The sequence below is a fragment of the Cyrtonyx montezumae genome, unplaced genomic scaffold, assembly GCF_038088225.1.
Source record: "Cyrtonyx montezumae isolate F1298 unplaced genomic scaffold, pur_monq_1.0 scaffold_11, whole genome shotgun sequence".
Classification (NCBI taxonomy): Eukaryota; Metazoa; Chordata; class Aves; order Galliformes; family Odontophoridae; genus Cyrtonyx; species Cyrtonyx montezumae.
In genome coordinates, this window is record NW_027071837.1 from 1,539,003 (window position 1) to 1,565,510 (window position 26,508).

General features: G+C 51.9%; 3 protein-coding genes and 1 long non-coding RNA gene across 6 annotated transcripts; 1 reads left to right on the forward strand and 3 right to left on the reverse strand.

The window, feature by feature from the left end:
- Window positions 1-286: 286 nt before the first annotated feature.
- On the reverse strand, window positions 287-18,543 carry OCRL (OCRL inositol polyphosphate-5-phosphatase). 3 transcript variants are annotated; one of them, XM_065729236.1, is made up of 23 exons: window positions 18,341-18,543; window positions 18,119-18,198; window positions 17,290-17,328; window positions 16,569-16,679; window positions 16,397-16,492; window positions 15,888-16,008; window positions 15,638-15,799; window positions 14,986-15,087; window positions 14,419-14,533; window positions 12,808-12,924; window positions 12,486-12,673; window positions 10,951-11,062; window positions 9,768-9,877; window positions 8,719-8,854; window positions 8,105-8,215; window positions 7,650-7,815; window positions 7,209-7,444; window positions 4,332-4,355; window positions 2,438-2,557; window positions 2,139-2,223; window positions 1,532-1,659; window positions 822-933; window positions 287-724 (listed from the first exon to the last, which is right to left on the reverse strand). In XM_065729236.1, the coding sequence occupies exons 1-23, from the start codon at window positions 18,541-18,543 to the stop codon at window positions 600-602; spliced, it is 2,799 nt and encodes a 932-aa protein (XP_065585308.1). In that variant the 3' UTR covers window positions 287-599. The 3 variants fall into 3 exon arrangements, with proteins under 3 accessions (XP_065585308.1, XP_065585310.1, XP_065585309.1); XM_065729238.1 differs by having other exon boundaries at window positions 16,569-16,676; window positions 18,341-18,436; XM_065729237.1 differs by lacking the exons at window positions 4,332-4,355; window positions 18,341-18,543 and having other exon boundaries at window positions 16,569-16,676; window positions 18,119-18,160.
- A 181-nt stretch (window positions 18,544-18,724) lies between these two features.
- ERCC6L (ERCC excision repair 6 like, spindle assembly checkpoint helicase) lies at window positions 18,725-22,749 on the forward strand. The gene is made up of 2 exons (XM_065729232.1): window positions 18,725-18,781; window positions 18,933-22,749. The coding sequence occupies exons 1-2, from the start codon at window positions 18,744-18,746 to the stop codon at window positions 22,747-22,749; spliced, it is 3,855 nt and encodes a 1,284-aa protein (XP_065585304.1). The 5' UTR covers window positions 18,725-18,743.
- LOC136044153 (uncharacterized) lies at window positions 21,779-23,314 on the reverse strand. The gene is made up of 3 exons (XR_010621789.1): window positions 22,853-23,314; window positions 22,078-22,601; window positions 21,779-21,858 (listed from the first exon to the last, which is right to left on the reverse strand). It is a non-coding gene; the product is annotated as an uncharacterized LOC136044153 (long non-coding RNA).
- Window positions 23,315-25,156: 1,842 nt separating this feature from the next.
- Window positions 25,157-25,878, reverse strand: PIN4 (peptidylprolyl cis/trans isomerase, NIMA-interacting 4). Its single transcript, XM_065729269.1, has 4 exons — window positions 25,771-25,878; window positions 25,618-25,676; window positions 25,417-25,536; window positions 25,157-25,334 (listed from the first exon to the last, which is right to left on the reverse strand). Exons 1-4 carry the CDS (start codon window positions 25,808-25,810, stop codon window positions 25,176-25,178), a joined length of 378 nt encoding a protein of 125 aa, XP_065585341.1. The 5' UTR covers window positions 25,811-25,878; the 3' UTR covers window positions 25,157-25,175.
- Between the last annotated feature and the right edge of the window lie 630 nt (window positions 25,879-26,508).

Below are 26,508 nucleotides of genomic sequence, written 5' to 3' on the forward strand. Positions count from 1 at the left end.
GGTGCCAGAAGTGCAGGGGCCGGAGCAGGGGACCGGAATGACAAAGCCTTACGCCCGGGGAAGGGAAGCAGGGAAGAGGATACTGCACTAACGGAGGGAAGGGAGGAGGCCACGTGTCCAGATAACCCTCCTGGCACAATCCTTTAGTAGCACAGTGATGGTGTGTCAGGTTTACTCAGTCTGCTGCGTGGCCGAGGGTGGCACGTGGCCCACACCTGTAACAGCACAGAGCTCTCAGCAGCACGCACGCCTGGCACTGCAGGGACAGCACCAGTACTCTCCACCCTTCCCTGAAACGACCCCAGGGAGATGGAGGTGCCAAGGAGAGAGAAGCGTGGTGCAGGGAACCGGTGACACGGAGGGAGGGGTGGGCTCAGCTAGCAGCAGACCCACCCAGATCCGAGGGAGAAAGCAGGAAGCTCCTGGCATGGATGGCGGTGCAATGGGAGCGCAGCCCTCCACTGTGCAGGGCACAGCAGCACGAAGGAGAGCACGACGCTTCCCTCGCAACTGTGAACACAGCACTTGGAGTAGCTCAGAGCCTTCTGCCCCTCAGGAGCCACCGGCAGCACGGGGCCTGGTTTGGCAAGTGGCAGGAGTCACTCCTCATCCCCGGCAAGCAAGAAACCATAGAGGAAGTGGATGGCACGCTGGCGGTCCTGCTGGGTCTGCTTGGCCATCAGGTTGGGGGGAGGCCGCAGCAGGAGGCTGGTGAACAAGGTGGCTGCAGAGGCAGAGTTACAGAGGAGGAATGGAGACCTGTGAGGTGCCAGGAGGGGGACAGGACTCAGGGAGGAGGCAGAGAGGAGACGCAGCCTTACCGATCATGGTGGCAGAGACGTTGTTGTCTTCGGAGTACTTGAGCAGCTCTCGGAGGAATGAAATCAGGTACCGGAACACGCTGCGATGGCAGCGAGGCAGCTGAGAAATCACCTGCAAAGGAAACACACACAGCACGGCCAGGCTGAGCTGAGGAGCTCCAGACTGCAGGTGGGCAGCATTCCCCTCCTGCTGCACCTGGGTGAGACACCAGCTGCAGCCCGGGGCTGAGGGCACCGCGTCAGCTCCTGCTAACTCCCTCCAGGAGAAACACATCCCTGGGTAAAACCTGACAGTGCCCTGAGCTCGTCTTCTGGTCACATCCAGCAGCACGAGGAGCAGGATGAGGCTTCCCGAGGCCAGCTCTGAAAACATGCCCGACTTCTTCCTCTGCCTGAGGACATGCCTGGCTTTGCTCGTTGCCCCAGCTGCTGTTTCTAGGAGCTGCTCACAGTGCTTAGAGGAAGCACACCACTCTGCAGGTGTTTAAGCCCTTGAGACCAGGGGAGGTTGTCTCAATCCCTGGGGCTATTCCTCACACGCTCAGGGTGACACTGTGCACACTTGGGGCCACCGCACCCACCACCAACACTCCCAGAGCCCCACGCCAGCCCTCAGGGACACAGTGAATCCCAGCACCAAGAGCTCAGAGCAGCGGGGAAGGCCCTGCTGAGCCTGCAGCACACAGCTGGAGGCAGAGGCAGCACTGTACCTGTCTGCAGAGCCGGCTGTCATGCGAGCAGTCGAGGCACCGCTGGTACAGCTCGTAGCAGATCACCGGCTCGGGCAGAGCCTCCAGGAAGATGAGGAGTGCTTCAGCCACGGAGTGGTTGCTGCCCGCTGGGCAGAGGGAGTCAAGGGACACACGGAGCACACGGACCACCCCCCCCCCCACTGCGTCTCTGCCTTCCCGTTTGCTTAGCTGCTGCTGCTTCCTCCCTGCGGGTTGTGCCTGAGCTCTGCCTGCCTAATTGCTCCCTGACACCTCAGCCCTCCTTCTCTGCTCCCTGACACCTCAGCCCTCCTTCTCTGCCCCTCCCCCAGCCACGCAAAATGCTGTGACGTGCACCCTGCACTGCTTTTGCCCACCCCTGAGGCCCTCTGCTCCCCGGCACCCAGCTGTCACTGTGCACTCAGCACAGCCTTGCAGCAGTGTCCCTGCAGCCGTGTCAGCCAGCCTGAGCAGAGGGCATCTCTGAGGTGCACAGCATAGCCAGACCTCCCAGCAGGACCCTACCACAAAAGCTCTCCCCAGGGAGATTTCACAGCAGAGCTGAGGTGCAGTGGGCTCCCGGGAACGCCATGAGCAGCAAGGATACGGATTGTCTCAGGGATACTGGTGTCCAGGCAGTCGATGATCTGCTGCAGCTCCTCCTGCATGCCTGGGGTCTGGAACAGATCCTCCTGCCAAAGACAACGGGGTCAGCATGGGGATGAGAAAAGTCACCTTCCTCGTGGAAGCTGAGGCATACAGTGAGGATGAGAGCTGGCACCCAGGAAACGCCTCAAGCAGAGGGGAAAAGCCTTATAAACACCAAACTGGAGCTGACCTGCTGGTGTCACTGATAAACCAAGCTCACAAAAGCTTCCCGCTGCAGGCAGGTGCCCTCTCCCTCACCTGGTGGCAAGCATGCTTGAACAGGTGGTCCACCAAAAGCCAGATCTCCTTTGGCACTTGCAGTGGCATCTCGCTTTCGTCCTCACTGTTCAGGAAGCCAATCTGCAGCGCAGACTTCTCCTGGTGGCAAAGAGCACACAAAGGCTGCAGGGAAACCCCAGTCCCTCCAGAAGGATCTTGGTACAGGAAGCGTGGAGGAGGGGGGAAGCAGCAGCCAGGACTCACCTGGCCCTCCTCCTCCAGCACACAGACAGCAGGTCCGTGCCCTGCTCCCTCCCACAGAACAACCTGCTGACCCACCATGCACCAGCACATGACAGTCCCCAAAGCCATCAGCTCTCATGTCCAAGATGTCCGAGTCACCGCTCCCACCATCATCACAGGCTCACAGCATAACGAGTCCTCCAGATTCCACGTTTCAGTTTAAGCCCAGCTGACCTCTGGATGTACAGTCAAGGACAAGTCTTACTGCCTCCTGCATTCTCTGACGACACGTGACTCAATCAGCTCGGTGCTCTAAGGTTTCTTTCCTGATTCTCCTAAGGAGAGGTGCCTGCTGAACACTGGTGCCACCACCACCACTCTCCTGTTGTCCTGCTGTACTCACATGAGGCTGATGAGGAGCTCACCTGCTCAGAAACCTCCACGCTCCGATCTTTAACAACGTTTTCTTGCTTCCTTTTACTCTCACTTTCTGATTGCTCACGTTCCCGTGTGCTCCCCAGGAAACAGCACACGCTGCTCTCCCAAAGCACGACCAGCACAGCCACCCAGAGCAGACCAACACGAGCAGGGATGCATCCGAAGGACACCAGCAGAGGAGCACCACAAGCCCAACACAAAGCACTTCATTTTTTGCTGCTAGCTTCCATGACAACAGTGATCTCTGTCACACAATCACCCGCAGCCAGCTCAGGCTGGGTTTGGATTCCCCTGATTCGAGCCCCGACAGCCACACTTGCCACACAGCACAGCACTCAGCTTCACCCTGCTGGGTCACAGCTTCACACCTGCCTCACTCACCCAGGCACAGAGGGATGCTTCAGAAGCAGTGCGTTAAGCAAGCACATTACTCACGACACCCTTCTGAAGAAAGAAAAAGCAACAGCTGCGGACCCTCCTCGAGGGCTGAAGCACCAAACCAACCCACACTGTGGGGCATCACAGCATCCCCTCTGCCAGGCTGCCCTCGGCACGACGGGGAGCGCTGCCGAGCCCTCCCCAGCTGCTGCAGCAGAGGCAGAGGAGGCTCGGGCCGTCCTCGAGCATCGGCTGGGCACCGAGCGCCCTCTCCTGCCGTCTGCGAGGAACTGAAGGCATCTCTGCCTCCCCTCCGCAGGAAGAGATGCTGCGCAAAAGGACGCTCCCAGGAGGCACCCACATCCCCCCCTCCGCTGCTGCTAGGAAGGAGTGGCAGCCCAAGCGCTGCCCTGGAGGAGGCAGAGGAACATCTCCTCCTGCAGGAGGGCACGTAGAGACGGAAAGAGCAAAAGATTGCTGTTGACTCGTTCAGCCCTTTCCCCACATCTGGAAAAGCTGCTTGTGGTGAATCCATCCCGCGTGCACGGTTCAGATTCGTGACAGGTTGCCAGCCCCTGCTGGAAGCATTCACCACTGCTGCCTGGATCAGGAGGTGCTGTGTTTGCTTTCAGCCATAGCAAATTTGGTGAGGTTTAAACAGCCCAGTTGGGCTGGCCCCATCTTGTCTGTGGGGTCACCCTGTGCTCCTATGTGTCCTCTTCTATTCTGGGCCCACAGCTGTGCTAAGAGGCTTTGCTGGAAAAAGCACTCCCACTGGACCCACCTCCCCTGCCCTCTTCAGCAGAAAACCAACTCTCATTCTTTACAAACAAGTCACCAAGAAGCAGACTTCCCCAGCAATCGATTGCGTTACCTTTTCTAAGAAGCTGTCTTCTCCCTGAGAGCAGTGGGGAAGAGAGAAGAGGAGAAAGTGTCATTAAGAGAGAGAAGGGCGAGCTCAAATTAAGCAGACACGCAGCACGCATTACGAGAACCCAACGCACGCCAGTTCCTTCACACATTGTGCTGACATGGCCAAAGCTAAACCTACAGCAGGAGATTGGCCTGCCAGCTAGCAGAAATCCTGCTCACATGATGCACAGCCTCATCAGGGTTTCTGTGAACTCCCTGAAGCAGCCTTGCAGCAGCACTGCTCGCTGCTGAGCCGCAGACGGATGAGAGATATCTGCCAGGGAGAAGTTCCCCTTCTTGAATCTGCCCTGTTGGAAATAGATGTCTTACTTCAGCCATCCTCTCCTGTGACCAGGCCAGAGAGAAAACACTCACCAGGCTAAATCTGTATTTCTGAGAGCGTGGCAGCTGTGGAGCTAGCAGGCCCCCTAAGCAGCTTTGTGTACAGTCAGGGAAACGAGTGTTTGTGCTCAAAACCCCAGGCTGCTCGTCTGTCTCAACCTAATAGCATTAGCACACTGCACCGAGGAGCATGCCAAACTCCCCCAGGCTCCATGTCCAATCCCCCAGCCAGCACTGAGGCACAGAGTCTGCTCACCAGCACGGCTGGCTGCTCCTGAGAAACACTTTCCAAGAGGCCTCTTGAAGCCCCCAGGAGGACCCCAAGAGAAAAGACAAACAGGAGGATGAGAGGTTAAGACTAAACCCCAGAAGCAGGATGCTCAAGTGGCAGCAGCTTCTTCTGAGAAAAGCAGGAAAATAATTTCCAAACACTCCCACCTCCACTCTGCTGTCCTGCACCAGGCTGCCTCTCACACAGACCTGTGCTCTCCAAATCTCCCTCTGCTGAAGATAACAGCTTCACAAGGCCAACGCACTGAAGCCCTTACACCACATAAGGGCTTAATATACAAACACTGCCTACTCTGCACAGTTTGAACATTTGCAAAATACCAGTAACCAAACCAGAACTCCTCCGGGCTGTGCAGTGGTTAACACACACCGTTCTCCCTTGTAGAAAGTGCTCGTCTTCTCCTGCCTCCAACTCACAGGTATGATCAAAGAAAACAGACCTCAATAGCTCCAACGTGACACCAGCTTTATAATCTTAGTGACTAAGCTTGGCTTTGAGCTGTAACACATTTTATTCCTTGAGTCTGCTTAACAAGTTCCAGCTGAAGTAGTGCAGTCAAAGTGACCTCACTGACAGAAGAGACTGCTGCTTTCCTGCAGACATCGGGACAGAGTGCTTTCACATTTTGCTCTTCCCCGATTGTTTTGTTTCCTGCACTTCTCTATGTTTCACTGAATAACAGAAGAAGGAAATCTAGAGGGAATGGAAGCCGAACAGATGACAAACAGAAAAGCATCTGCATATCCAAGAGGGCAGAAGCTAAGAATCCAGGCCTGAGTTCCCACCCATAAGCAAGAAGTCAGTGCTGAGCACTGAGGAGCTGAGGAAAAGTCACCAAGATGACAAAATGCACCAGACCAAGTGTGACACACTTCTAAGACGAGAACAATTAACAGCTGAATCCTGAGAAGTGTGAGGAGTTTGAGGCCTGGATTAGCAGCTTGAATTGAGGAGGCAAAAACCATACCTTGCCACCTGGATGCTGCTCAGCCTAATCTCACGATTACAAAAACTGTAATTCTAGCATAACAAGTGGTTTTTCTGCATGTTGGGCCAGTGAGAAAAGTGGATGTTTACTAGAAAGGGAGGGAACTGGAAGAGTCAGCAAGGGTGGGGCAGCTACTAAAGGGAAGAGAAAGGAGCTTAAGCCAAGGGGAGTTGAAGCTGTCAAATCTACAGATGTGAGTAAGCAGCAGCTCAAAGAAATGAATGGAAGGACAAAACTGTAACGTGTAAGAAGAGAGGACAGGTATAACACATCAGAGAGACTGAAAGAACTGGCCTAACTGTTCACACGAGCAGAATACAAATGGCCTTCCTGGATGAATGGGTAAGTAGCCTAAACCTCAACAACTGCTAAACTGTGTTGAAGCAAGGCCAGGAAACGCCACGAGAAAAGAGGAATGAAAGCAGGCTAAAACCAAGAATTAATGCCCCCCAAAATGGGATGGAAGCCCACAAACAGCTGCAAGGTACCAAAAAGGTAAAAGACCATGAGGGTACAAAACACAATGTCTCGTAGACATGTAGGTGGCTTCAGATGTATATTAATGCAAGGGGACTGATGAAATCTGGGGAGATTAAGAGCTATCCCTGCACTGCAGAAGAGCTTGCTCACGGTGGTTAGCATGACAGGAAGTGACTCAAGAGGTTGCAGGACTGGCCATGTGCTGAGCTTAGCCATCAGCACACTTAACAGCACCCAGTTCCTTTCTTTGGCCCTGCTCCTGTCTATTGCCTTCCTCAAGCAAAGCAAAACCCACAGCTGTCCAGAAGGAAAAGGATCCTGTAGCCCTCCCCGTGGCATCTCAGAAGAGAGTGTTTCAGTCATACTGCTTATGGCACAGTGGTGGCACTCAGCTGAGCATGCCAGCACCAATAGGCAGTAATGCACACACAGGCAGATGGGATCACTGTTGTGTCTCACCATCATGTAATATTTAGGATTTAGTTAAACAAATGGCAGACAAAGTAAGGGCTACCGAAAACCATTGGTGGTGAAAGGAAATCACAAAAAAAACAAATGTCATGCTCTGGAAGAAGTAAATCAGCTTGGAGACAGTGTAACTGAGCCAAGCAGAAGGCAACACTCCTGCTTTTAGGAGGAAGCAGAAGGGAGTATGCCCTCTCCCTGCTAAGAGAACTGCAGGGTAAATAGGACGTGCCCACTGAAGCAGCCTGTGCTCCAGGAATGCTGCTGCTTACCAGGTCAATGAGTTTGGTGACTGGAACCTCCCGGATGGGTTGTCTCATTCGGCACAGGGCCTCTAGGGATGTGCCAAAGCAGCTGGGCAGGTAGCTCCCACTGATGGTGAGGAAATAGTCCTTCCCTCTGGCCAAGTGAAGGACGAGAATATCCTCTATTTTATCCTCGCCCGAGTTCAGAAGGGTTACAGAGTCCTTGCTGACGTACACATCCAGGGAGATGTCCACACTCTCATCTGCAACAAGCAGCAGCTCTCATCAACAGAGACACACTCCTCACGATGACAAAGACGTACACAACAGGGACAGTGGCCACAAAACCGAACAGACAGACAGACAAGGATGATGGTGGAAAGGGTGAGAGGCAGGAAAGAAGGGAAGGACTGGTCAGAGGTGGGATGGCAGTATGCACCAACACGCTGCAACAGCAGCAAAACTCACTTGGCTCCAGGTAACCTACACAAGGCTCAGCCCGAAGCCAGGGCTTACAGTACTGCCTGTCACTGAGCTTTGGGATGAAGGAGAAGTGACAGGCGACCTGTCCGTTGTTGGTTATCTGGAACTTCTGTTTCTGCAGCTGTCGGAACTTCACATTCTCAAAGTGGAACTGCAAAGAGAGCAGAAAACACAGATGACATTACTGGGAATGAGAGAACACACAGCCACCCAGGCCTTCATGGCAGCCTATGGTCTACGAGCCTACACAATGCAAAACTTGTAACAGAAGATCTGTCAAGAAGCCAAGGTAAGATGCTCCTTCTAATCAAACACCTGATCACAAGATAACAGGTAAACTTCCTACAATTCAGTTTGGTGAATCAAAATCTCTAGAAGTTCTGGCACTTCTAAAGCTGATGTGTTTGGGAAGTGGGCAACGATTTGGATTGCATCCTCACTTCTCTCCTGCTCAGCTCCAGCGAAGGAAGAAAGTCATTCTCCACTCTGTCCATCATGCGGACGATGTCTTCAAACACCTTCCGATACCTCTGCTCATCCACAACCTTCACCTGTGGAAAACCAGCAAGTGCTCAGCAAAGCTTCCCATCAGCCTCACAGGAACTCTTTTGGGGGTGTTTCTGTGCAATGGATCATGCCACTGGGAGACTCTGTAGAAAAGTATTAACAGCTTGCAGCATTACTCATCCTTCAGGCTGTACCTCAGAAGATAAGCATCATTAAAGCAGCCAATAAGATTACCTTCCTCTCTACTACAAAACCACATCTGCTTGGGGTAAAGGACAGCAGACACCTGCAGCACTTCGTTATAACACTGCCCCAACACTACAGCCCTGGGTTACACTGCACATGAGGACCACAGCTGCAGTTTGCTCTGCAGAGGTCAGCAGGGCTGCCAAGCAGCAGCACACCTGCCACGTGGACACCCTTTGTGTTTTATTTACTGCCCTCCTGTCACAGTGCTCACAGCTGAACACTGGCTACACGACCAGCTCCCCAAGGAACGCACGCAACGCTGAGGTCCTGCCCTTCCACAGCAGACAAAAGCTGTTACCCCGATGTGGAAAAGAGCGCTGACTGGTTTGTGGTCACTCGTCTTCAGGTCCATGTGGCTGCGATAGTGGAGCTGATTAATGTTCCCACCCCTCCAGAGGATTCGGTCACACCACGCTGGCACACGACACTTTCCACTGCAAGGAAACGCAGGTTAACAAGGGAATCCAACAGTTCACAAACATCCAGACTGCTCCTCCTCCTAACCAGGCAGCTTCCCTCACCCCTGCCCCCAGTGAGCACATCAGCAGTGATGGAATTAACTCCCACACTTCCCTCAACTGGAATATGATGGTATTTCTTCTGTTTTCTTCCCCTTCCCTCTACAGTAGCTAAAATCTCTTCCAGCTTCAGGAAACTGTGACCACAAACAGCAGTTTCCACAGTCTGAGCCCAAGTGCAGCAGGACCCAAGCTGCACTGGTTTCTTCTGCTGCCCTTCTGCACATTACAGCTCGATCCATCACCCACTGTTTCCATTAGGAAAAGTCTACTCAGCGATTACCATTATGTTACAAAGTCTGAATCCTGGGTTTTCCTTCCCCAGATTAACTGCAGCACTGATTCATAAACACAGGCAGAGTAAAATCTGATTGCTGTACGGTTTGAAACACCCTCTTGAGAGTTTCTCAACCTACAGCAAGTTTCTGCAGCAGATATGTAAGTGTTCATGGGAGGCACCGAGCAGACAGCAACGAGGAGGAACCCCTGCTGCTATCCCAAGGTAGCCACCCCTGCAGGTGTGCAAGGCAGGGGACAGGATGACTCACAGAGCCCATTTCTTCCTCTCTCCAACTCCTTTCATGCTGTTTGTCTTTGGTAGCAATAAAAACCCCTCCAAGTGCAGAGACATTTGTGGTTGTTGTAAAGACTGAGGTTTAAGGCACACATCTCTCAGCGTACAAAGGATGTGCTTATTTCAGAAAGCAGGGAAAACAAAGGAGTACAAACCTGCCCGTGCCCTCCAACCACCACCACTGAGGGGCATTTCTACCCTGAGGAAGCAGGAAACCACATTTTGCAAGAAGATGTCAATTAGCAGCACGCTTACCTGGAATCCCAGCGATCAGTTTTCGAGTCATATTTATACGTGGGGATGAATTTAATCTCTCCCTCAGTGAAATCTGCAAATGCCTTCTTATGAGTGCGCTGAATATTCAGCTAGAAGCAGAAAAAGATCACTTTCCAAAACCAATCCAAAACGAGAGGCAGACAAACAACAACAAAAACGAACCCAACACCAAACCACGCCAAACAACCCACCCTCCCCAGCAGAGAGCAGATCTACAGATGGAGCAACTGCAACCTGTGACCACGGGATTTCTCTCTCACATATTACCCCTTCAGCAAAGGTAAGAATTCAACACACCAGCGGGGAGTTTTCCAGACTGAATGCAAACAGGCACGGTGCTCCTCAGCAAAATCATGCAGGCAGCACGTATCAAATTAAGGGAAATATCAATTGTTCCACTTGTGCTAAATGCCTTCATCAGTTTTCAGGCTTAAGCAGCACCATCATTAATATTTCACTGTCAATTGTTCAGCAAAAGCAACTGGGATTGTGCTCAAATGACAACCTGATGCTGCCTCCCTTTCCCCTTCTACTCCGCTGCAAAGCTTCCTAGATTCTGTTCTCACACAAAAATCTATGCTGCAGGTGTTCCCCACATGAAGCTCTGTAGTACAGCACAAATGAGAAACAGGAACCATCAGATTTACTGTTTGATCATGTGTCAGAGATGCCACTACGTTATATTGGCTCATATTTCACAGGTAGACTGCTGCATCTTAAAGACACATCTGGTGCTGTCTTGCATGCTGCAAAGAAGCACTGAGTGGGGAAGACTACAGCACAGAATTTAGGTCAAACTGTCTGAGCAGCCAACTAATGGTCTCTAAGCCACCTTTTCCAGGACTCTGACTACAGCAGCTGTTGTTGCTGTTACAAATTCCTGCATTCCAGACTGTAGCCTGTCCTCACAAGAGAAATCTTCCAGCGAGAGTCAAGGACACCTCCACAGCAATTGTCTGAGTCACAGCTAACCCCAACACCGTGTACAAACTAGTTTGGTTTAGGGGGTGGATGCCACGAACACACTCAGAGCTCTGCCTAGGTTCTAGCATCACTGCCTATAGACACTTATTGCAGAGAGCCAGCTCCTCCCGAGCACAGGCACAACGTGAGCCAAGATGACCTCACAAGTATGGAGCAAACAAAGGTGGAGTTCACTGACCTGGTCGTATGTCAACAACTTTTGAAGCTCGTTCCTACTGATAAGATTTTTCACTTCGTTGGCATCAGGGATACAAAGCCTGTAGTTCAAGTCTCCTAGCCAGATGACAACACTGAAAACAAACACGGAAGAGAAGAGCCAGCAGTCAGCATTGTAAACCACACAGGGAAGGAGGGGTGGGTAGGATAATCACCAGGCTTGCTGGTGATTAACACTGAAACACACAGAAGGCAATAGGAGATGTGAAAGACTGAGTTTGACAACAGAAATTTCTAGTGGCATCTGCCCCATCCCCCCCGTTGCTCCTTTACAGCATCTCCTCTGTAATCCCACATGGGATTGAAGGCTTGGTTTAATGGGAAATACTTGAGTTTGCCTCAGGCTGAAAAACAGCCTCGAGATCATCACCAAATCTTCAGTGAAGCAAAACCCATGTGTATCACCAAGGCTTCAAAACCTCCCGAGCTACAGAGTCCTCCTGCTGCTCTGACTCTTCCTACATACAGGAGGTGGCAACCACAGAACTCACTCCTGCCTGCTAACCAGTTACACAGGCTCACACACATGTATCTGCATGCTTGTAGCTTATGTAACACCACAGTCATACCAGTTTGTTTCCCACTGCCTTTCTACCTTATCACCAACCCAGCACAGACTGGCTGACACAGAACTTGAAAAAGCACGAGTATGATGCCTTTAAAATTATGATCTCTAGAATGCTTCTGTCTTATCTACCAGCCCCATCTCATCAGCACCCGTTCTTACTCTGCTTCTCTGTTTCCAAGCAGACCCACACTCTGGTGATATTCTCTCTTTAACCCATAAAGGTTTCATTCAAGGATAAAAATCTAACCCTCCCTCTAGTGTCGAAGTTCTTCCTGTCCATAACCAACCCTCAACCTTTCCATTAGAGAATTATCCAGGGTGATCTAACACATGACATTTTTAATGGCTTAATTATTAACTACAGAACTATTATTAGTTTGCAGTAGGCTTATGAAAAGTGAATTCATACACTTTGCTGCACACGTGATGGGCTTTGGTTTGGGTTATACAGCACCACTGTCACTCCATAAAAAAAGAATCAAGTATTGCCTTCATGCCACCAGATTCACTTCAACTACAACAGCAATTGTAAGCACTCACTACACACAAAAGGCCTACGAAGCACAAACTCTGCCCACCCTGCTAGCCCTTTTCTTCCCATATTCATACTCCGTTTACTACCACAAGAAAACCCACCGTGTTTTCAAGCCCTGTAATACTCAGCCACTGACCCAGAAATGCTGTCTGCTTGAAATGAGAACATTATTACGTGAGGAAAACGCCGTTACAGAGTGCCCAAGTGACTGCAGGATCAGGTGAGCTGGTAGCTCAGCTGCAGGTGCTCTAGTGCACCAGAAACCTTGGTGTTTTCAGTCACACTGTTAATTAAGCCAAAAAAACCCGAGCAAAATCTCCCACTGCTGCGCCCTTGACTCGACCTCTATTCTTTAACACCGCTTCAAGAAAGCAAGACAGCAAAAGAAACTCACTCGTGTTTCATGATGTTGAGCTGAGGTAGGGTACCATCAGGGCTTACAAAACTCATCCGGGCACAGATGTCCTTGTAATCCTGATTTCGCCGCTCGAAGTCCTCCACGTGAGCGGCCAGGTGGGAATTGACAACACAGAAGGTGGTGTTGTGGAACACGAACCGCACCGCCACGCCGCCCTTGTTGCCCTGCACAGAACAGGCAGCACTGGCTGTTCGAGGAGGATGTGCACTCAGGGACAGCGTGGAGATGAGAACAGAATCAGCCTGGGCCGTTTCTTGCCCTGGCACACAGGAGCAATACACTGGCCTCGGTGACTCACCATCTTTCCGACGATTCCGGTGCCCACAGACTCTGTCATGACCTCTCTGATGTTGCTCAGCTGATCTTTCCTTGCAAACACGAGCAGCATCATCCCAACCAGACGGACCATTTGCACCTGCAAAAACAAAAGGAATCCCGAGTTTCCAGAAGGGCAGTGCTAACACACATCCACGTCGCCCACCCTGCCTGACTTCTCTGCCCCTCTCAGTCTCTCATGACATTCTGTACTCAATCCGTGCTTGCACCAGCACCCAAAGGACACTCCTGTCCCAAGGTCAGCCTCTCAAAGACAATCCACCCAGCAGCCATCAGCAGAGCTGTGCTCACCACATTTCCCACCGTGGTGTTTCCCTGCAAACACTGCTGCCTTGCAAGGTAACAGAAACGTCACAAATACATGGCAGCTCTTTCTCTAATGCAGAGAGTCTCCATCTGGAGCCAAGAAGTTCTTCTCATCTGCAGGGCTAAACTCACAAGTGTTAACACAGTGCTGACGTGAGCTCCCCAGCAGAGACCAGAGGTCTGCTGATGATTCTTTGCCACATTAAGACAGGGCACTTTGTGGCCCATAGTCTCCCTGCACCCTCCAAGCAAGCTTTGGGTCATCACCTTGAAAGCCAGTGCTGAGGCCTTCAGTCTGAGCGTGGCCTGCATGCTCACGTGAGAGGCATTAAGATGTGCCTACATAGTGAAGGAAGAAGCTGAAACCACAGAAATCATTAGGAAGAGTCAGAGAATGCAGCACACCCTGCAGGAGTGACATTTACACACAACCTCAAGGGCTTATCTATGGTTTCAGTCAGTTCTCTCTGCCTGCAGACATATCCTGTTCTCCCCCTTCTGCAAGGGTAGAAGTTTGCCTCAAAACTCATGTACCACAAAGGCACAGGAACTTCAGCCCCTTTGCCATTCCTGTCATGACTCCTGGCCTCTTCACCACGACCTTCAGCTCAGTGAGGGTTCCATTTTCCTGCTTTCTGTTACCTATAAGCCATGGAGCTGAGCACAATGCAGAACAAGCAGCACAGGGGTGTGACAGCAAACACAAGGGCCAACAAGGAAGGGGAAAGCGGCTCAACAGAGATGAAAAAACAATGGCTTGTTCCAAAGCAATCAGAGCAAAGAGCAAGTGCCACAGCTGAAGCAATTCTGCCCCAAGGTAGCAGTCTCCAGAACATTTCTCCTCACAAATTCTTCCATTCCTTCAGGGAGAAACTATTCATTTCATTTTCCAGCTCAAGACACACCTTGTTTCTGTACAGTGGTGAGAGAGTAACACTAAGAAAGAACTTGAACCTGCTGCTATGGTTTTACTGAGGATACCAACTCCCTGAAATCTGCCTCTTATTTTATAGCTGTTTTCATCTCCACCTCTACTGATTCATACTTCAAAATACAACATCCCCCTGCAACAGTGACACAAGTAGACTTTCCAGACTCAGTTCAGCATAACTGATACACAGAGTGGCAGACATGTGCTGAGTACACATCCTACATTGATCCAGTCTCTGCTTTTTGGCTCAGTCAGGAATAGGGGGAACCCCTTTCTATGCTCCCTCCAGTAATTCCAGTCCTCTGACAAACCCCCATAGCACCAAACAGAACTCACTTTCTTATACTTAGCCTGAGGGTGCAGGGACCTCTCCACAGCAGCCAGCCATTCCTGCTCCTTTGCAGAATCAAAGTAGAAGAAAGCCTCCGTGCTGAGGTCCAGCTCCTGGAATCTAAAACCAAGCCAACTTAGCAGAAGTGGAACGTGCTACAGATCACTCTCTTCCTACAGGAAGGTCCAATGTGAAACCTCCGTGAGTATCTCTTCTTGGCAGAAAAACTCACTTTCTCACTTTTCTCTAAAGCAGCAGCAGAATTTCATCACAGTGCCTTCGAGACCCTACTGCAATACAACCCAGGGAAGTCCTCTCTGGGAGAAGTATGACTTCAGATTGAGGACAACCAGAGAGCTGTGTGGATACCTCAGGTAAAATCTCTTGCTGCATCACAGAAACTTCATGTTTAACTTCATACCCCACCTCAACCAAACAGCTCTTCTCCCTTAGACACAGCTCAGCTTTGTGGAACTACTGAGAACACGACAGGAGCTTCAGGTAAACACAGTACACCTGTACTGAGGAGGAAATCTGGCACCACAAGTAAATGCAAGCTCATGGCTCCTCACCCGATGCAATAGAAGTCGGGAGGCTCGGTGTCACACGCCAGCCAGGGTTCCAGGCCACTGTCTGGAGACTGCCCATTCACATTCCACGTTCCCACAAAAAACCTACAGTATAAAAGCAGCCCAAACTGTAAGAAAGAACAGTAACCACTGCACCCAGCCCTTCCAGGCACACAAAACAGCATCCAGGCTGGGAGAAGACAACACATGAACAACCCGTGCACGGGGCAATGCCAGCTGTGGGGTAACTGCAAATATTCTTAGGCTTGGCTCATCTTCAGTGACACCAGTTTTACAGAATGCTACAAAAACAAAGACATTTCACTGGGGCTAGCAAACATCTGGCTCTGTTAAAATCAAGTTGTGTGGGACGACGCCGAGGCTGTGTGGCGGGACAGCTCCCTTTTTTCTCCTTCTGCCCAAATGTTTCAGTCTTACTTGAAGGTCCAGAGATCCGACACACATAAAGGAAATGATGCAAAGAGGAGAAGCTGTGTTGCAGACATTTCTTTTCAGTCTGCACAAATCCCTGTTTAGCCACCCAAGCTGGCAATGCATGATGCACGTGTCAGATTTCAAACCTGGGCTGGATTGGAGCTCACAGAAGAAATGCTGCCATTCTCTCTGCACACTGCTGCCTCATCACAGCTCTAACCTGAAGTTCTCAAGGTTGACATATTCCTCCTCTCTCTTCGTAAGAATGTGTTTGATGAGGCCTTCTCTTTGCCCTGATTGGGTGTTGGGTGAGAACATTTTACGCATAGTGTTGGTTACTTTTGGCTGCTCTCTTGATGTACTTTCTCTCTCTCGGTGAAACCTCAGAAGGAAGCAAGAGCAGAATTAAAACTGGTTCTGCTGTCTAGGAAGAGAAGGAAAAAAGGGAAGAGATTCACCATGCTACTTACTGCCTACTCGGAGGCACAGGAGGAGGTGGGGGCTCCCGGCGAGAGCCTGACTGGTGGTTCTGGATGTTTCTTTTCTTCTCTAGGCTTAGAGCACTGAAGTCATCCTCAAACCCCAGAGCACCTATAAAGAAAAAGCCAAGCACAATACCATGAAAAACAATTTAACACAGCTCAGAACAACAACAACAAAGAATAAGAGAAGGAATGTAGCTTCACGGGAAGGGAAAGAGCAAAAGATAACAGCAATATACCAGCCCTGATAACACTCAGCATGAGTGACAGGGTCAAGGCAAAAAGCAACGTAACACATGCAAACCAAGGCACTGACTGCAGTCTAGAGCAACAGAATCAGAGGGCAAAGATGTTTTGTTTTGCATGGGACATGGTGAGGGAAGGAAATGGGGCAGCAGGCAGAGTGCTGAACACAGCATCAGTCACAGCTCCCTGTCACCAGGGGCCCCGTCCTGCACAGATCACAGAGCATGCAAAGGTGACAGTCACTTCAATACCTGGAGAAGAGGCCTGCAATAGTCCTGGGAGGTTTTTCTCCATCTGATGCCAGCTGGTTGAGTCCTTATGTTCAGGCAAAGAGTCTTTTAACTGGGCTAGAAATAGAATCAGCCCTGTCAGATACTGCTGGTGGCCTGAGGATTTCAGGAATACAGTGACAGCTCTGCTTACCTTCCTGTATGCTCTGCACTTCTGAAAGGAACCCCAAGCAATGCTCCTCATCAGGGATTTCAAAGAGCCTCTCAGCAGTCTTGTCACCTTGTATCCGGATCTTGCAGCCTGCTTCAGGCAAACACACACAGTCAGTCTGCAGAGCCAATAGAGTTACTACGTATCCTCTGAGCTCTTCAATGGAAGGTGACATCCAGCCACTGTTTCTGCTAACCAAGTTTCACAGCCCATCAGAGCTTATTCCACTTGGGGTACCAGTGGTCATGTTTTCCTGTTTATAGGAAACCTTTTCCCCACTGCTAGCTCAAAGGGAAGAGCTCTAAAAGTAGTAAGAAAGCACTGAAAGGAAAGGCAGAAGGAGAGACTAGAGAGAGCATTGCCATACGAACGCTGTTAAAGGCAGATAGTAACTGGGGCTCAAGATCAGGTCAAAGAAATGGAAGTGAGAATGTTCTGAAGCCAATTCAGGGCCCTGAGAAGAGATTTAGGAAGTTAAAGTTTAACCAATTACCAGTAGTTTTATTCGGGCAGTTAAGACCATCTCATGACAGTCGGATGCCAACAAAAGCCAGAAAACACTTGAGAAAAGACCACCCCTGCTTGGTCCAAGGACACAACGTATGGAGGCAGGTAAAAGAAGCACTCATCAGTGCCCAAAACAGGCAGGCTGTTCCCTGAAAGGAGCTTTACACACGTGACTGTCTATAGTTATAAAACTTACTGTTTGTAGCTATATCAATCAGCAGAGTTTCTTCTGCCTCTGGAAGGGAAGAGAAAAAGCACTGAGACTTCACCTTGAATAGTATGCCAAGCGTGTAATCAAAAAGCACATTGCCTGCTTCTAGCAACAGGAGTCCTAAGAAAGGAAGAAATGTCTCTGCTCCTAATAAGAGCTCCAGCAGAAAGAACAGCACATCTGGTGGACAGCTGGACAGTCAGACTGTTACAGGGAAGACTGCAAATCTTCAGATCCGAACAGACATAGCACCTTTGTGAAACACGTCTGGCAATGAACTTGAGAGCTTGTCTTACACAGCAAAAACGATGGCCAGAACTACACTGAATTACCCAGAAGGTTATAAACTAAAACAGGAGAAGATGCTAAACATGCATTTCCCCCAAGGGCATCCACTGCTATTTAAGTCTTTCCCGGGCAACACCTTGAGTTATTTCCCATTCCACGTGCAGCTGTTTGGGCCTGGAAGCTCACTGAGCTTCACTGAGTGAAACATCCAGCAGTCAGATCACAGCTCCTGACTGCTGCCAGCACCAAAGGGCAGAGCCAGGCAGCCACCGAGGTGCACACACAGCTGAGGGGTGCCAATCAGAGGCTCTGGAGGACCTGAACCCACCAGGTCCTTGCAGGTGTGCTGAGACGAGGCAGCCCCGCTCAGGTGCAAAAGGCCCACAAACCACAGGTTTTACTTTCAGGGGGAAGCATACAATCCGTGCAGGGGCTGAGCTCAAGAAAAACCACGACATTCCTTTTTTGCCAACGAACAGCAGTGGATTTCGGCTGCCCTCAGAGAACCCACCGCAGGAGTCCGTACCTTGCACGCACTTAAAGCGGCTGTTGATGGGAACGTAATCCGGCTCCGAGTTTTCTCTCTCCTGCGAGCGGATAACTACCCTGCGCGGACAGAGCGAAGCCGTGTAAAGATCAACCCCCTCCCCGCGTGCACACGGGCGGCAGCACAGCAACAAAGCCGCCCCACCCCCGGCAAGCTCAGGCATCCCAGGCCCGGCGGCCGCTTCCGTTGCTCCGCACTCACCCGTAGCGGCCGCCCCGCTGGGCCAAGCTCAGCGCGCACGGCTCCCGCCGCCCCGCCCGCACCTCAACGCCGAGCAGACTCTGCGCCGCCGCCCGCGCCCCCCGCCGGCCCTGCATGCCCCCGCCCGGCCGGCCCCTCCCCGCCGGCCCCGGGCGGCTCCCGGTGCGTTCGGCGAGGCCCCAGGCCGCGGCGGGCGGCTCCATGGCGGCGGCGGCGGCGGCGCCTCCGTCTCCCGGCGACCCCGCGCCGCCCCGCGAGACAGCGCCCCCTCGCGGCGGGAGGACCGCTCAGCGCCCACTCGAGGGCCGCTCTCCGTCCGCCCCGCCCCCAGGCGCTGATTGGCTGAGCGCCGCGGTGCTTTGCACGGCGGGAAAGGGTCGCGTTTGAAACGCTGGGCGGCGTCATGGCGGAACCGGGCCCCGAGGAGGAGCGGTACCGGCGGTGAGAGGCCGGGACGGGCTGGGGAAGGAAGGGTTAAGGGGATTTAGGGGGCTGCTGGGGCAGGGGGGGGGGTAAGGGTTACGGGGATCTGGGGCCTGAGGGGGGTGGTGGGGGCCGGGGCTCGGTCCCGGTGCTGATGGAGGCCCCGCAGGTTGGTGATCGACGCCAAGGAGGCGGCGGGCAGCGGGGACCTGGAGCTGGCCCTGCAGCTGTTCCGGCAGGCGGCCGCCATCCGCCCCAGCGAGAAGCTGCGGGGCCGCATGCAGCGGCTGGAGGCGGTGCTGGCAGAGCTGGCCGCCACGGCGGAGGACGAGGAGGAGGAGGAGGAGGAAGGCAACTTCGTGGATGTGTGCGGCAGCGGCCTGCTGCTCTATGGGGAGATGCACGGGAAGCTGTTCCAGCACCAGCGGGAGGGAGTTGCGTTCCTGTACCGCCTGCACCGAGACAGGCGACCTGGAGGGATCCTGGCTGATGACATGGGCCTGGGCAAGACCATCCAGGTCATCGCCTTCCTCTCAGGCATGTTCGACAGCGAGCTGATCCGTCACGTCCTGCTCATCATGCCCACCACCCTGGTCAGCAGCTGGCTGGCTGAGTTTGCTCGCTGGACCCCTGGGCTGCGTGTCAAGGAGTTCCACGGCACGAGCAAGACAGAGCGCACCAGGAACCTGGAGAAGATCCAGAGGAAGAGTGGCATTGTCATCACAAGCTACCAGATGCTCATTAACAACTGGAAGCAGCTCACCAGCTGCCAGGGGCAGGACTTTGTTTGGGACTACATCGTCCTTGACGAAGCACATAAAATCAAGTGCCCGTCTAACAAAACAACAAAGTGTGTATATGCAATCCCTGCGAAGCATCGCATCCTCCTCACAGGCACACCACTGCAGAACAACCTGCAGGAGATGTGGTCCTTGTTTGACTTTGCGTGCCAGGGTTCTCTCTTAGGAACAGCCAAAACGTTTAGAATGGAGTACGAGAATCCTATTACTAGGGCCAGGGAGAAGGATGCAACTGTAGGTGAGAAGGCACTGGGACTGAAGATCTCCGAGAACTTAATGACAATTATAAAACCGTATTTCCTCAGAAGGACTAAAGATGATATTAAAAAAAGTCACGCTGAGAAATCAGACGTTCCTCTTCCCGAGGATCCAAGTGAGCCCAGTGCTCCTGTCATGCCATCTCTTACTAGGAAAAATGACTTTGTTGTATGGGTGTACTTGTCACCAGTGCAGGAGAAAATCTACAGGAACTTTCTCTGTCTAGATCACGTGAAAGAAGTGCTGTTAACAACCCGATCGCCTTTGGCTGAGCTGACTGTCTTGAAGAAGCTGTGTGACCACCCCAGGCTTCTGTCTGCAAGGGCATGTACCCAGCTGTACTTAGATGGACAGGACTACTTGGAGCAGGATCAGGGGCGTGAAGCAGCTTTGCTTTCAGGTGCCAACAAAATAGACCATCTGCCCGACGAGACCCTGATCCAGGAGTCTGGAAAAATGCTCTTTCTTTTAGGACTCTTGGAGAGACTGCGAGAGGAGGGGCACCGAACCCTGGTGTTCTCACAGTCAAGAAAGATGCTGGATATCATCGAGCGGGTTTTGTCCAGCAGGAGCTTTAGGATCATGCGCATTGACGGAACGGTGACACACCTGACGGAACGGGAGAAGCGCATCAGCGCCTTCCAGAGCAACAGAGACTACTCTGTCTTTCTGCTGACCACGCAGGTTGGTGGCGTTGGCATCACCCTAACGGCAGCCAACAGAGTGGTGATCTTTGACCCCAGCTGGAATCCAGCTACAGATGCTCAGGCTGTAGACAGAGCTTATAGGATCGGGCAGAAAGAGAACGTGGTGATTTATAGGCTGATTACCTGCGGGACAGTGGAAGAGAAGATATACAGGAGGCAAGTGTTTAAGGATTCGTTAATAAGACAGAGTACAGGTGACAAAAAGAACCCATTTAGGTATTTCTCCAAACAGGAACTGAGGGAGCTTTTCACGTTAGAAGATACACGAACATCCACGACTCAGATCCAGCTGCAGTCTTTGCATGCCACCCAAAGACAGACTGATGTGCAGCTGGATGAGCACATTGCTTATTTGCACTCTCTGGAAATGTTTGGCATATCTGATCACGACTTGATATTTACAAGGGAAGTGACCCACGAGGAGCAGGCTGAGAGTGAGGAAGCCCACCAGTACATTCAGCAGAGGGTACAGAAGGCCCACGAGCTGGTTCAGTTGGAGTCTCAGCTCAGAGATGTGAGGATCGAAGGGATCAGAAATGCTGCTGAGGAGACATGGCCAAGACCACCAGAACTGTCTTCCCAGCCAAAGAAGAGGTCGCCGGGGTTGAACAATGTAAGTAAGTTTGTGTCACCACCTGCAGCTGATAAAGGTGAAAGTGACAAGGTTATTGACCTTACAGAGGACACGGAGGCCCAGGCTCTCAACATCAGCTCTAAGATGGCAAATCTGACTATTGAGTTAGATGAAGAGAAACTGGAGACATCTGGTATGGATATAGAGCCACTTCCTAGCAGCAAGGCAGTGGCGCAGCCCAGTATTCAAGGATCTGAACAAAACCTGGACTTGAACATTATACCACTATCACCTGGACTTTGTCCACTTGATAAAGAGAGTCAAATTCTTAAACAGAAACAGAGTTCTTTTGATCACATAAATTCAGATAGCTTGACTGAGGCTGGGTATGGCCAGCACGGGCCTTCTCAGCATTCGTCTAATGAACCTGTTATGGTTGATGATCCCAAGAGGTTAAAAGATGCAGAAGTGTCACATGAAGTACCTGACTCATTTGCTGCCTCAGAGACAGAGAAGAATGATGTTTCTGAGCTTGCTTTGTCTGCCACACCACCAAATTTATCAGACATTTTACCAGAAGTCCACGCTGAAATCCAGAAGCCTCATATGCTGGAAACCAGCTTGCAGGATATGTCTGTGCCTTCTCTCCAGGATCAAGTTGACTTCAATCTGGTCCTGGAAGAGTCCGAAGGTGAACTGCAAGATGCCTCAGATGGGGGAAGATCACTGGAGCACCCAGAAGATGAGGACTTCCAACTAAAAGCAGAAAGACTGTGTAAATCGCCAGCAAAATCTTGCTTAAGTGAGAATGGTAAATCTGGAACCCCCCCCCACAAAGCTGAAGAAAATCCAAACCACTCCTTGCAAGGGAGTGAAGCATCAGAGGAAGGCAGTGCTGTCTTCATCTCAGGTAGAAAGAAGCACATGAGAAGAATTGCTTCGGATAGTGAGGACGAGGACCATTTGGTTATAAACCTGGAGGAAGAGCAGTTTGATAAAAGGTCCTCTCCCCTGAACAGCCCTCTGCATCAATTTCTGGAGGGAATTAGTGCATCTACTCCTAAGAATGACAGAAGCATAGCAAAAGCCATCTTTTCTCCCAAATTAACTAACAGCAGTAACAGGTCTACAGCTTCCAGGAGGTCTCTCATCAACAAGGTGGTGGACGAGGTTGAGGATATTGGTGAAATCATGGGAACCACAGGTGAAGAAGAAGACAGCGATGAGGAGCAAGAAAACTTTGCAGAAGAAGAAGCAGAAGAGTGCAGTGGGGAGTCTGCTGAGCCTGAAGAAGAACCTGCTGGAGAAACACTTAATTCAACTGGAGAAGAGTCCTTCCATACAGAGAGTATGCAGTCTGAAGGAGATGAAACTGAGTCATCTCCGGAGGAATCCACGGGTGATGCAGAGCTTCAGTCGGATGAACAGCTGGAGTTCTGCACCCAGGAAAGCGTCTCTGCTGGTCGGAGTTCCTCTCCTCCCTCAGGTAATTACAGTACCTTGGTGGACAGAGGGAAGAATCTGAAGGACAGTGGAAAACTACAAGAGGCACTGAACTGTTTCCTGCAAGCTCTTGACATAAAAAGCGGAGATCCTGAAATCATGCTAATGACTCTTAACTTGTACAGACAGCTAGCCCAGAAATGAAACACGAACCTCCCAGCAGTTCAATGAAACATGCATTCCTTTGTTAAGTAGAGTAACTTTTTTTCACAAAAGGTCTAAATGACACTGATTTATTTTTTTTTACCTTATGACTGATGGCTGCAGTATGTATTTCTTCCATGTTATGAAACTTCCAGTCATGCTTAGTGAGCAAATCCAGGGTCTTGTCCTGTGGTATATGCAGTCAAGAAGCTGTCACGTTTTAGGGGCTGGGAAAGGGATTTCACTTGTGGACTCAGTTCATTAAGATGAAAGAAGTTCATGTTCCTGTTCACTTAATTAAATATATATCTTTACACCCAATGCAGCTCTGGATTGGTGTTTCCAGCCTTCAGTTTCTCTTCTGGCAGGAGAGAAGCTCACAGGGCTGAAGGTGTGGTTCCACAGCAGCTTATTGCGGGCTAAACTCCAACTGCTGCAGTCCCTCCCCTTCTCTGTGTAAATAAAGCCCATTTGCCTACCTGAACCATGCCTGCTTGGTGCACAGCAGAGAACAGAACTGCCACAGCCTGGGTTTAGGTTGGTCTGTGAGCACGCATCCTGGGGTGGGGGGAGATGGCGCGCTGACCTTCATTGCCTGGAGGATTTATAGCAAACATCTGCCTGGTGTCTGAAATGCAGTGCTGCAGAAAAGCTTGTGCTCAAACTCCTGCCATCCTGCGGCTGCTGTGGAAGGGATGTGGAGCTGGGGGTTGCAGGAGGACTGGAAATAGCTATTAGACCTTGTCTGCTGCAAGGTACTGAACATTCTGAACCCGTGGGTATTTCTGGAGGAGTCAAGGGCTTCGCAGGTGGCTCTGGTCTGACCTTGCAGCCTCTCCTCTTCCCCTCTGAGCCATACCACCAAAGCCTGCTCTTGCACAAAGGCAGCAGGAAGGCTTTGAAGTTCTGGGCTGCTTTTTCTCTGCTGAGGTGGTCCTCAAAGTTTCTTCCCACATTTGACTTAGCTGCAGAAGTTTTTTTTATGAGGTACTATAAGCACAATGAAACTGAAATGAGTTCCTAATGCAGGTCAACTTTAAAATCACAAGAACCTCACCCTGGCTTTCAGCAATGCCTTGCTCATCTGACTTCCCCCTCTGCCACTGCACTGAGTTAAATTTGGCCTGGCTATGAGAGAATTTGAGTTCTTGGTACTAGATGACGTGCCAAATACGAACAGGGGTCCTGTTGGTACAGGAGATCTACTAATGTGCTTTTGCTAACAGGTGAACAAAGCCCTGGTAGCCTGGAAACAAGTAGCTTATTAATAAAGCATCACTTAAATGGAGCCATATCTGCTCTCGTGCTGTAAAAAGTCCTGCCTCATATAAAAAACCATCAATGAGCTAAAGCCTTTCAGACACTGGTTGGCTTGTGCAAACTGTTCTCTCAACAAAACAAACACCCCCAAAAGTGGGGCAGGAGAAAGACCTGACCTGATTTCAGTCTCACCCTCTTCACTGTGTCTGATGGTGGGAAGACTTTTTGTTCTGTCTGATGCTTTGTCCTCATCCCTAAGCCCTCAGACACTCTGGAATGCCCCCCCCTGCAGACAGCACCAGCTTGAGTTGTTTTCAGCAGACAGAAAACGAGTGCAGAGAGATATTTATTACTGATGCCAGAGGTAGGGACATACTGGGCCATCTCATTCATGTCACACTGTCACTTACCCAGTTTTACCAGAAGGACAAGGTGCACCTTGCTAGGCCTTAGGCACATACTTCATGCCTGGCAGTAGATGAACTGACAGAAAAGCAGGCACTCAGTGGCCTTCTAGCTTTTTCTTCTCTCATTCAAGCCTAACTCGCACAGTTTCTTCCCTGAGCTTTGAGTGGATAAAGTACAGATGACTTGTATTCGTGGGGACGACGACTCCTTTTTCACCTTCCTCCTTTCTGCTACAGCTCAGTTCCCCCAGCCTTGGTAAAGGCTGCTGACCAAAAGAACAAGGAGCCTCAGAGCAGCAACCCTGAGCCCCAGCTGCAGCATTAGCTGGCCTCTAACAACGGGAGGCTCTGCCCACGTTAACTCTGAGCTCTGGAGCAGAACCTGTAGCATCTGAGCTGCCTGCATCCTTGCTGGTGAAGATAAAAGTAAATGCTCCAGGGAACCCCCTGCGCTTTCGAGGTTGGCTGTATTTGCAGCCTGGGCTTTCACAGCTGTACATCATCATCTCCGAAGCAAGAAAAGCAAGGGGGCTGGCCTGCAAGCTGATGCAGATTTCAACGACTACACACACCTTTTACTTTACCTTTTTCAGGGAATGCTTCACCTCCCCGTGCAGGGCCCTGTGACCTGCATGTCCTGCAGGGAGGGCTGGCTGTCTCCAAACACCCTGCTGGTTACGACCAACACGCTCCTACGTCCACGTGGCCTGGGGAACGCTCAGAATTCAAGCACTCACGACTTCAACGGTCATTCCCATTTTATTTTCTGCCTTCCACCATAATAATGTGATACCCAAACTTGGTTTTGACGGGGGGGTCCGTATACACCGGCTTGTCCATGCTGCTCACCGGCAGGGCGAACGCTGCCTCCTGGAAAGGTCCCACCATGGATCCTCTGCTCATCCAGCCCAAGTCTCCCTGCAGGAAGGAGCCAGCAGGGCTGAGCCGCGGCCCGCAGCCCGCAGCCGGGCAGCGCCCAGCCCGCAGCAGCCTCGCTCACCCCCTGCCTGGCCTTGTCCTCGCTGTACTGCGAGGCCACCTCGCTGAAGCGAACCCCGGCCTTCAGCTTCTCCATGGCTTCCATGGCCCTGCCGTGCTTCTCGCACAAGATGTGCCGGACCTAGGGGGCAAGGCGGGGGCCGTGGCGGGCTGCGGGGGCTGCCCAACCCGGGCAGGGCCGGGGTTGGGGCTCGGTACCCACCTTCACGGCGCTGCCTCCGCCCTTCGGTCCCTGGGCCTTGCCCTCGCCGCTCTCACCGCCTACGAACAGCGCCATGAAACCGGGCCGGGCCTCTGAGCGCCGGTACCGGCAGCCGGGCCGCTCTGCAGGCCTCCCCGCCCCGGCCCCGCTCACCCTTGCCCGCCTTGCCGCCGCCTTTCCCCTTCGGAGCCATCGCCGCTGCTCCGCCGCGCTCAGCCCCGACCGGCACGCCTTGCGCCAAAGCCCGACCCTACGGGCACGGCTCCTCGGCCTGCCCCCAAACCTAGCCCTGCCCCCAAACCTAGCCCTGCCCCCAAACCTAGCCCCGCCCCCAGCCCTAGCCCCGCCCCCAGCCCTAGCCCCGCCCCCAAACCTAACCCTGCCCCCAAACCTAGTCCTGTCCCCAAACCTAGCCCCGCCCCCAGCCCTAGCCCCGCCCCCAGCCCTAGCCCCGCCCCCAAACATAACCCTGCCCCCAAACCTAGCCCTGTCCCCAAACCTAGCCCTGCCCCCAGCCCTAGCCCTGCCCTCCATCCCCAGGCCGGCTCGCTGCCCTCTCGTCGCTCCCATCTCCCTGGTGCCGCATGGTCCGGAAGAACCACGGAGATAGGTTAGAGTTGTTATTATTATTATTATTTTCCCCACTCTCCTTGTTTTGTTTGTTTTTTTAATTCTTCTTATTATTTATTTTTATTTTTTTATTCCTTCTTTTCCTGAGTTTCTCAGCCTAGATCCCGATGTCACGCTGAAATCTGCCATCCCATGAGAGGGAAGGCAGCAAGTGCCACCAGACCACCCCTGATCCCCCGGGGCTGTGCCCCCACTGCTGCTCAGCCCTGGCCCCGTTGCTCGGCCCTGCTGCAGGGAGGCTGGGGTACACGGGAGCTTGCA

Bases quoted from the DNA above. Each gene is read 5' to 3' on its own strand.
- OCRL (XM_065729236.1), bottom strand. From the start codon at position 18,543: ATGGAGCCGCCCGCCGCGGCCTGGGGCCTCGCCGAACGCACCGGGAGC. The intron at 16,493-16,568 runs GTAAGCAGAGCT...TTCTATTTCTAG, and splicing joins AGTGCAGAGCATACAGGAAG to CCCAGTTAAAAGACTCTTTG. The intron at 12,674-12,807 runs GTGAGTCACCGA...TGTTCTGTGCAG, and splicing joins CCGGAATCGTCGGAAAGATG to GGCAACAAGGGCGGCGTGGC.
- PIN4 (XM_065729269.1), bottom strand. From the start codon at position 25,810: ATGGCTCCGAAGGGGAAAGGCGGCGGCAAGGCGGGCAAGG. The intron at 25,677-25,770 runs GTGAGCGGGGCC...CGCTGTTCGTAG, and splicing joins CGGCGGCAAGGCGGGCAAGG to GCGGTGAGAGCGGCGAGGGC. The intron at 25,335-25,416 runs GTGAGCGAGGCT...TCCTTCCTGCAG, and splicing joins AGGACAAGGCCAGGCAGGGG to GGAGACTTGGGCTGGATGAG.
- ERCC6L (XM_065729232.1), top strand. From the start codon at position 18,744: ATGGCGGAACCGGGCCCCGAGGAGGAGCGGTACCGGCG. The intron at 18,782-18,932 runs GTGAGAGGCCGG...GAGGCCCCGCAG, and splicing joins GAGGAGGAGCGGTACCGGCG to GTTGGTGATCGACGCCAAGG.